General features: G+C 46.4%; 1 protein-coding gene across 1 annotated transcript; it reads right to left on the bottom strand.

Moving 5' to 3' along the window:
* Positions 1 to 2241: 2241 nt before the first annotated feature.
* On the bottom strand, positions 2242 to 7230 carry LOC307194711 (keratin, type II cytoskeletal 6B-like; the record flags this gene model as incomplete). The annotated part of the gene is made up of 9 exons (XM_079937980.1): positions 2242 to 2519; positions 2633 to 2667; positions 2887 to 3107; positions 3933 to 4058; positions 4537 to 4701; positions 4826 to 4921; positions 5066 to 5126; positions 5470 to 5684; positions 6661 to 7230. The coding sequence occupies 9 exons, from the start codon at positions 7228 to 7230 to the stop codon at positions 2242 to 2244; spliced, it is 1767 nt and encodes a 588-aa protein (XP_079794106.1).
* Between the last annotated feature and the right edge of the window lie 1943 nt (positions 7231 to 9173).

Here is a 9173-nt window from a genome sequence, read left to right as displayed (position 1 = left end):
TTGTAGTCTGCCCTACAGTTTTTACTAACTGTACCTGCTGCTTCTCTTGCCTGCATTTGGATTTATGTGGAACAAAGGTGAGAATCCTGTATTATTTCTTCAGGAATGCCCCAGATGTGTTTGAAGAGACTTGCACAGTAATTTGCAAATAATCTGCATCTGCTCTCTGGTTCAAGATGCATGTGCTGGGTGGTGGAGGGTGACCAAGAGGAGCAAATGGGTTTGAGAGGGGACTGGAGGGTGGGAGAGGGGTGGGGGAAAGTTCTAGAATAAGGCTGCTGCTTTCTCAAGACTACAACTACACCAGGTATAGGGCAGGGCAAGTGCTAGGAAAATTGTCACAAAGCTTTGCTATCGTTTTGAAGGTGGATTTTCTTGATTGGGCATTTGCTTGTTTGCTGTAAACTCTTGAGTGTCTTCCAGAGCTCCTGCAAAGTTTGTTCAGACAGCTTCTGGTTGTTTTTTCGATGTTTCTTTGGCAAAAGGAGAGCTTGATGGTTTACAGTCTGCCGTTTCGCTATCAGCACGTGTACCATAAGATTTTAATAAGATAAATCCATGTGTACATATTATTTTGCAACCTGTTTATTATTCATTGATATATTCTATATATATTTCCTGGTCAGTATTTTCTTTCCATTATTCCTCACGGGTACATAATAATATAAATACTAAGTGGGCTTAGATTTTGGAACCAAATCATCACATACCAGCTGTTGGGGAAGTTCTGGGCAAAGTGAGGAGGTACCAATGTGAGAGGCTGCCCACTTTGCTGGGGGAATGGTTATAGGTGAATACAGCAGAATACTGATACAAAAGGATCCAGATTCACCCTCTTTATATTATGGAATACAAGAAACTTTCGCTTGTGTTGTAAGAGCCTAGGGGCAAGGGAGGGGGGGGGGGGGGGGGGGGGGGGGGGGGGGGGGGGGGTGGGGGGTGTGGGGCAAGGGGAGAGACTGGGTGACTCATGAGGAGAAATAGGGGAAAGGGTCTGGTGACATGAGAAAGGGGGGAAGCAGCACTAGTGAATGATGAGCCTTGCACCATATCCTGAGTTTTCATTACCCATTCAGAGAAGTCACAGTAGCCAGAGCACACCAGAGAGATGAAGGATTCAGCTTCATCCATCTCTGCAAGAGTCTTAAGGTGTGAGAAGGTAGATATTCCCATTCTCATTTTGCCTTCACACTTTAAAAACCAGAATCTGAGTTTGGTGGTGATTTGACCAGCTCTCCTGCTTTTAATTTTCCCTGCTGGGAAGATGGGATTCACATCCATGTACATACTCCTTCCTGCATTTGTAGTATTTCTTCAGAATACATTTCTAGAAATAGAATTTCAGCTCAGCAGTATATCCACTTTAACTACCCTTGATACACCTTGTCAGACAAGTATGTTGGTCATGAAGTTAAGTCTAAATAAAAATCAAACATCTTACTCTCTTGTTAAATGTCATTTTGCTATGTTAGACCAGAAATATCTTTCCCCTACTGGACATTGAGAGTTGACCCCTTGGGCATGGCTGGAGTGATATTAGAGAAGAAGGAAGAGAAACTCAACCATTACTTCTTGGTATGGGCAATTAAAAGGAGAGTATACAATATGGTGAACCATATTCTTCCCATTACACTTGCCAAACATTTAGATGAAATCTTATCTGTGAAGGAAATCTGAGCATAAGGATGCCAAACTGCTGTTTGTTGAAGTTCTCTAAAGGAGGGGGGCGACGCACATGGCAATTGGGAGTATGCTTCATTCCTGAAAAGGCATTTGCCCGATGAAAACCGCAAGAACCATTGGTAACAAAGCAAGGCAATATGAAACCACGCATTATAGTACAAATCTGCTTTATTTAGCAATACAAGTGAGCAAAGAGCAGAGGAAGCATCACAGGGATACAGACCCCCGTACATCATAGAACTAGTCACTTGTGCTTTCATGATCACTGCAAGGGAGGAACACAACACCTGTGAGATGGGACATACTGGGCCAGTGGAAAGCTAGGGGGATTGCCCTGTTCTGGAGTAGGACCCAGACAGGGACCTTCCGATGGTGAGCAATGGAAGCTCAGATGCAGCAGGTGTGGCAGAGAGGACATGAGGGCACTCAGCAACTTCAGTTCTAACTCAAGGAGTAAGAGAAGAAAGAAGCAGGAGAGAGGAAGCAACTGGAGGAAAGGGCAGTGAAGCCAGAGAGGGAGCCTGAGACGCTGTGGGACCACGAGCCCGTGGCAGGTGTTCAAGGCCTGTAGCCCTTCCTGCCGGAGGAGGAGGTGGTGCTGAATTTGACGGTGGAACTGCTGCCCCCGGAGGAGCTGAGGCCACCACCTATTGCTCTGCCACTGCTGGAACTGAAGCCACCTCCAACGCTGAGACCACTGCTGTAGGAGTAGCCACTGCCTCCGCCCATGCCGTAGCCGCTGCTGACACCGCCTCCGCCCATGCCGTAGCCGCTGCTGACACCGCCAGCACCGCCAGCACTGCCATAGCCACTGGAGGTGGTGGACTGTACCACGGCTGGAGAGGCAAGGGGACAAGGCCATGACAAGACATGGTGAGCTCACTCTGCCACACAGAGTCCAGTCAGAAGAGCACAAGGGCAAGGGAGGGAGGCAAGTGAAGGTACTTACAGATGTTGACTTGTCCAGCGCCTTCCCCATACAGCCTAGGAGAGAGGAGACACAGCCATTATGAGACCTCAGAGCCAGAGCTGGACCAGCGTGGGAAGCTTTGGCGTGAGGAGAGCCCATGGGGAACGTGCCTTCTACGTGGTTTTCTGGGAGTGGCATTATGGCCACGACTAGAGTGCCTTCCAGTGGTGCTCACTGGCTGGACACCTTGGAGATGGACCCAGATGTTTGAGGAGGTTGTGTGAGTTACTCACCTGCACTCCTCACCCTCCAGCAGCTTCCTGTAGGTGGCGATCTCCACGTCCAGGGCCAGCTTGACATTCATGAGCTCCTGGTAGTCCTTCAGTAGCTGCGCCATGTCCTGCTTGGCCTTCTGCAGGGCGTTCTCCAGCTCGGTCAGCTTGTTCCTGGCATCCCTGAGGGCCAGCTCCCCACGCTGCTCTGCATCGGCGATGGCGGATTGCAGGCTGGTGCACTAGAGGGGAAGATGGGCAGATGAACCTGCAATCTGGACTCCTGAGGAGATGAACCATGGTTCTTCTTTCCCAGTGAGGAAGAGCTCTAGAGCCCAGATTCCATGGAAAAGGAGGTTTGATTCTTTTTGTCCAGTCTTTTTCCATTCTGCAAACCTGAACTAGGCTAGGAGCTCCCTATACGCCTCTGTGTTAACCACCCTAATGAAGATGGAGGTGGTGAGTGCTGGAAGATACTACAGCAGACCCAAGACCAGGGGACATTGGAAGAAATGGACCCACTGGCTTCTTCTGAATGTTGACAGTTTGGGTAAGTTCATGTGCGTGCACGCTAACTCACACAAAACCACAGACACCCACAGTGAGGAGATGATTTCACTTTAAACAGCTGCGACCTTGCCTTCCTTCCACTTCACATTTTTGGAAAACCCTCATTTGTCCTGTGTCTTTACTCAGCTTCTTTTTCACATCGAATCTGAGCATATTTGCAGCACTCTTCCTCACACTTTCTGGCCTGAACTTTTCTTTGCCAACTACTGTCTTGAGTTCCTAAATCAATCATTCCTCTTATTGAATCTCATTTCAGTGCCTCAAGACTGTACCTTTGTACTGTCGACCAGTCGGGATTGGTCCTGTCATGCATTTGTTTCCTGCTCTTGGGTTGGGATCCATCTCTCCAAACTGTGGGAACTCACTAAGGGAGGAAGTACATGTCCTCCCCTCCCTGCTGTTCCCTCAGTGCCCAGGAATTCCCTACATGGTGGTTGATGATCCCTGGTGGTCTAGGAAGGAAAGGATGCTTTTCTCCTCCATGGTCCCCACCATACCTGCTTCTTGACATGTTCAATCTCAGATCTCAGCCTCTGGATCATGCGGTTGATCTCAGCGATCTCCTGTTTGGTGTTGCACAGGTCGTCCCCATATCTGCACGCTGAACTCCGCAGCTCCTCGTACTGTAAACCAGAGGGAGAGAGGATGGTGTTCATGGGCTTCACAGGACACTAATCAAGGTTTTCACAAATCGAAACTAATGGTTTCTCCACAAGGCGTTTTAAGAAAATTGGTGTTACAAGGTCATGGACACTGTACACCCATCACACACCACCCTTGGTAGGACCACTGACTGTCTCGTTCTCTTCAGGACCAGAACATCCTCTGTACTGTTTCTGAGAACCAGCATCAGGGTGAAGCTAAAGCAAAGATCCCTTGGCCTTTATCTATGGTAGCTTTTGTCCTACATTTAGGTTCTTTGACTTACTAGACTTGGACATAAATACTGTAAAGATCTACTCTGTTGGTTCAGGGTACACGTTCTTTGAGTGGACCCCCGCTTCCTAGATGTAGATTTCCCGAGTGAAGTCTCGGGAAGCCTTGCTGGTCTTCCGGGGGGAGGTACAGGGATTCTTCAACAGCTTCCCCCTCACTGCTCACCTTGCACTTGTACCAGGACTCAGCCTCCTCCCGGCTCCTGCGAGCGATCTCCTCATATTGGGCTTTGACTTCAGCGATGATGCTGTCCAGGTCCAGGGTGCGGTTGTTGTCCATGGAGAGGACAACAGAAGTATCTGACACGTGGGTTTGCATCTGAGCCAGTTCCTGCAGAACATGAGATCGTCAGATCCTCTTTTCCCATGACATTTACAGAGGTACCCAAGCCTAAGATTTTCCATCCTTTGCAAATCTCTTTAGAGTCAATAAAACAGTGTGGAAAGGTGCTTACTGCTTCATAGAGGGCTCTGAGGAAGTTGATCTCATCTATGAGAGCGTCTGCATTGGCTTGTAGATCAACCTTAGTCATGTAAGCAACATCCACATCCTAGGGAAGAAGCCAAAAACTTGGGATCAGATGAGCCAAGCCCTCCTTCCCAGTCTGCTCCTCCTTTAGTCTTGCTGATTACTCTTTTCTCAGAGTCTTCTCCTTCGGCAAAGAAACATGAACCCCTGATCTTACTCATCTCACCTTCTTTAGATTCACAAATTCATTCTCTGCTGACGTGCGCTTGTTGATTTCATCTTCATATCTGGAATTAGAAAGGGTAAAACCTAATTGAGTCAGTGGTGAAGATGATACAGAAAAGGCAGCCTGGGATCCCAACTTCCCACAATGGATATATCCAAATGGAGCTTTCTTGCCAGTAAGCCTAAAAGATGAATTCTGTGGTCCCTAAATTGTTTACATCTTTACTCTCCCCATCCACCTGTATGGCTCTTTTGTTCTTTGGGGTTTGTGTTTAGGCAAGAATTGTGGTTTCATTTCCATGGACACGTTTTACTAAGAATCATGCCCTCATTTGGACCTGGTCATCTAATAGACTTGAAGCGTGGGCTTCAGGAAACTGAGCCCTTTTCTCTCCTGTAACTCACTTCTTCTTGAAGTCCTCTACCGTGTCCTGCATCCCCCTGAGCTCTGAGTCCAGGCGGCTTCTCTCTGAGACAAGGTAGTCCAGCTGTCCCCTGAGATTGTTGATGTACTGCTCGAAATAAGGCTCCAGGCTCTGCCTCACGGTCTTGGTGCCCTGCTCCTGCAGCAGGGCCCACTTGGTTTCCAGGACCTTGTTCTGCTGCTCCAGGAATCGGACCTGGAGAAAGACAAGATGGTTATTTGTCCAACAAAGGAAAGAAGGAAGGAAGGAAGGAAGGAAGGAAGGAAGGAAGGAAGGAAGAGAGGTGAGTTAACTGTCCCCAAGCAGATCTGATGGTCCCCATGGTGCTGGGCTACTCCAGAGCATGTACAGAGGCTCAGGCTGACAGCTCTGCTCCCCTGACTGTTTTCCTTCACACCACACAGATCTCACTGGCCAAGTTTCCCCAGGGAGCTATCAGATAGTCCCTCTTCTCAATTACGGAGCCTGTCAATCAGTGACTTTCAACATTTCTTTTCTTCCTCTTGATAAGCACAATCACAAATGTACTTTAAAATAGTATTTCTCTCGTATATTGCGCAGAGTTATTTTATAGAGTGTATCTCAGTTAAAGGGATGTCAAATGTTTAGATTCTAATGGTTAAATTCCAACCCTATTGATGATTGGATTTAATCTTCTTTCCCATGTAGTGTATGAGTCCCTCTAAAACAAGCTCCCTTAATGCTCATGATCTGGTTCTACAAGTTAAGTATTTCTATGCACATATACATGTTTCTGAGTCTTTTTTTCCTGTAATTTCCTTTGGTTTTTTATCTTCTTTCCTTCCCCGCCGCCACCCCAGCTAAGGCTCAAGTGCTGTTTCCGCTGTAATTCCCTTTTTAATTTCTTAGACCCTTCAGAAGATCAAGCTAACTCGTTCCATTCTCTCAGTTCCTTTCCTTTGCTTGAGGGTTATCAAGAGTGGAGAATGCTTCCCAGACAGGAATGAAGACATTTAAGGGATCAGTAGCTGTAAATGATTTTTATCACCTTCTACCTGTGGCCCACATGGAGCCTGTCCTGCATCCCAGTGGAGAGCTAGCCCGAGTCCCCTCCTCCCTCTCTCCCGAGACTCCCCCTGGTAGGACATTGGTTGCGTCTCTCGACTGGGGACTCTGAAATCCCAGTGGAGGGCAGGTGCTCCCGGCTCACCTTGTCGATGAAGGAGGCGAACCTGTTGTTGAGGGTCTTGATCTGCTCCCGCTCCTCAGTCTTGATTCGCTGGATGGTGGGGTCGATTTTCAGGTTGAGGGGAGTCAGGAGACTCTGGTTGATGGTGACCTCTTGGATGCCTCCAGGGGGGCAGATGGAGAAGCCAGAGCCCCCATAGCCACCACTAAAGCCAGCTCCACCACCGAGCCCAAAGCCACCACCAGCTCCACCACCGAGCCCAATGCCACCAACAGCTCCACCGCCGAAACCAAATCCACTCCCGGCTCCAACTCCAAAGCCAAGGCCGCCTCCAGCTCTGCCGCCATATCCGCCACCGAGGGCACAGCTGCCCCCTCCGAGGGAGATCCTCTTGGAGCCCCCTATGCCATAGAGGCTGCGGCTGCCAAAGCTAACTCCTCCACCCACTCCAGTGAAGCCTCCACTGCCCCTGGAGCGGGACACGGACATGCTGCTGAAGCCAGAGCGGTTGACCCCAGGGACTCTGGCTGAGCCGGCACTGAAGACACGGCGGCTGCCGCTTTGGCTTCTCACGGTGGATCTGGAAGTCATGGTTCCTGAAGTCGAAGAGGCTGAGGAGCGTGTGAGAGGTGGAGGGTAGAGCTGAGAGGAGCAGATCGGTGAGATGAGGTTCCCAGCAGTGGCTTATATATGGGGAAAATGGGCTGGGCTCAGTGCTGGAAGGTGAGCCTGCAGGTTGGGAAGGCTGGGCTTTACAAAGAGTGAGATCACATGTGGTTTATTAGAAAAGTTATGAAATCTGAAGATCGCATTTTAGATTTCCTTTAGTCAGGGAAAATTTCTCCTGCCTTCCAGCTTTGACTGCTCTCAGTACAGTAAGACTAGTCTGAACTCACTTAGCTGGGAGTTAGTCACTGACTCACACAGAGGTTCTCTATGTTACGCTCGTGTATGAAATGTACTGAAGCTCCTCTGCCTTGGTGTTTCACCCACAAGGCAGAAATACTGGATATAAAATAACCTATTGCTTATCCCTTACCTATAATTATTAGTGTTTTCACTGATTACAGAAGTTAAACATGACTTTTTTTTGCTTTCATTAAAAATTTCCCACAGGTAGATACGTAGATTTACAATATAATGGGCCTCTGTATATCTATCACTGGATTTTATACAAAGTATTAACTCATGGTCAGCCTTATTTTTTCTATACTCCCACCCAATTCCCTATCAATCTTAAAATATTCAAAAGCAAATCCCAGAGGTCATATCATTTCTTTAGTATAGAATTCAACATTTATTTTGTAAATGAGGTGCTTTTTAAATACATAACCAAATACCATTTATATATCCTTAATATTTATGTATTCATTAACATTAAGGAGTATCTATTCAATCTTGAACTAAATCTGTTTGTGTTATTTATATTTTATGTTTGGGTTGTCCAAATCAGGATTCTAATAAGTTCCATACATTTTGTATTTCGGTGATATGTCTTTAAAGTAATACATCTGTAAAATCATTTAAGTCCTTAAATCCTCCTCCGCTTTTCCACTTGCAGTTTATTTGTGAAAAAAATAAAAAACAGGTTATTTGTCCTGTGCATTTGCATAGTCATGTTGTCTTACTTACCATGATCTCGTGTCCTCTGTGTATCCTGTAAACTGACAGTTCAAACTAGAAGCTTAATAAGCTATCTATTTAAACATTACAGATACAGATGTCATAGAATGCCTATTTATATACTGAATATTGATATTTACACACCTACCTATTAACTGAAAAATTAAACAAGTAATACATGGTTAAGGAAAAAATTACATGCTCAAGATCATTCCCCACTCCTGTCTAGAAAGACAAAGCAGTGTTGCCACTTCCCTGTGTACCCTTGTAGTCACGTCACTTAGATATGTTTCTGTGTTTTTCCTTGGGTATGTGTGATGCATGCGAGTATATATATTGAATATATACATACATATATATATGAAACACACATATATATTTTCTTTTGAAGTTGCACTCATGGTATATGTACTTTGGCTCCCATATCTATGTTTTCACTCGGTTCTCATGCTATTTTCTACAGGCTGTTTTCTCCACCTTTACCTGTGGTCCATTGCTGTGCATCAGCAACGTCTTATGCTGCTTTCAGCTTGGCCTTCATTTCTATTGTGGCTTTATCTTTCTTCTCTGCTCCTTTTCTGAGCTCTATCAACTCATATTTTAATCTTTTATTTCTCATTCTACTGCCCCTTTGTTCTCTTATTTCACCGTGGTGTTTATTTCATTGTCCTTTCGGTAATAATTTTTGTCACTTTTTTCTGTGGAGTGTTTTCTAAGTGACTTTTGTTTTTCTGTTTCAATGTAAAGTATCCTTCGTGGGGCCTGGAATTGTTCCTTTCTAACAAGGGCTCATCTTTGAAAGAGGCGAGCTCCTTCTGGACCTGTCTTTTGCAGACAGCATTCTGGGAGGAGGGGCCAGGCTGCAACCAGGCTAACAGGAATTCTCATTATGGCACAGGCTGTGTGAATAA

The sequence above is a fragment of the Stenella coeruleoalba genome (genome assembly GCF_951394435.1).
Source record: "Stenella coeruleoalba genome assembly, chromosome: 11".
Lineage (NCBI taxonomy): Eukaryota > Metazoa > Chordata > Mammalia > Artiodactyla > Delphinidae > Stenella > Stenella coeruleoalba.
Note: the sequence above shows the minus strand (reverse complement) of the source record. Positions and strands in the feature narration are given on the sequence as shown.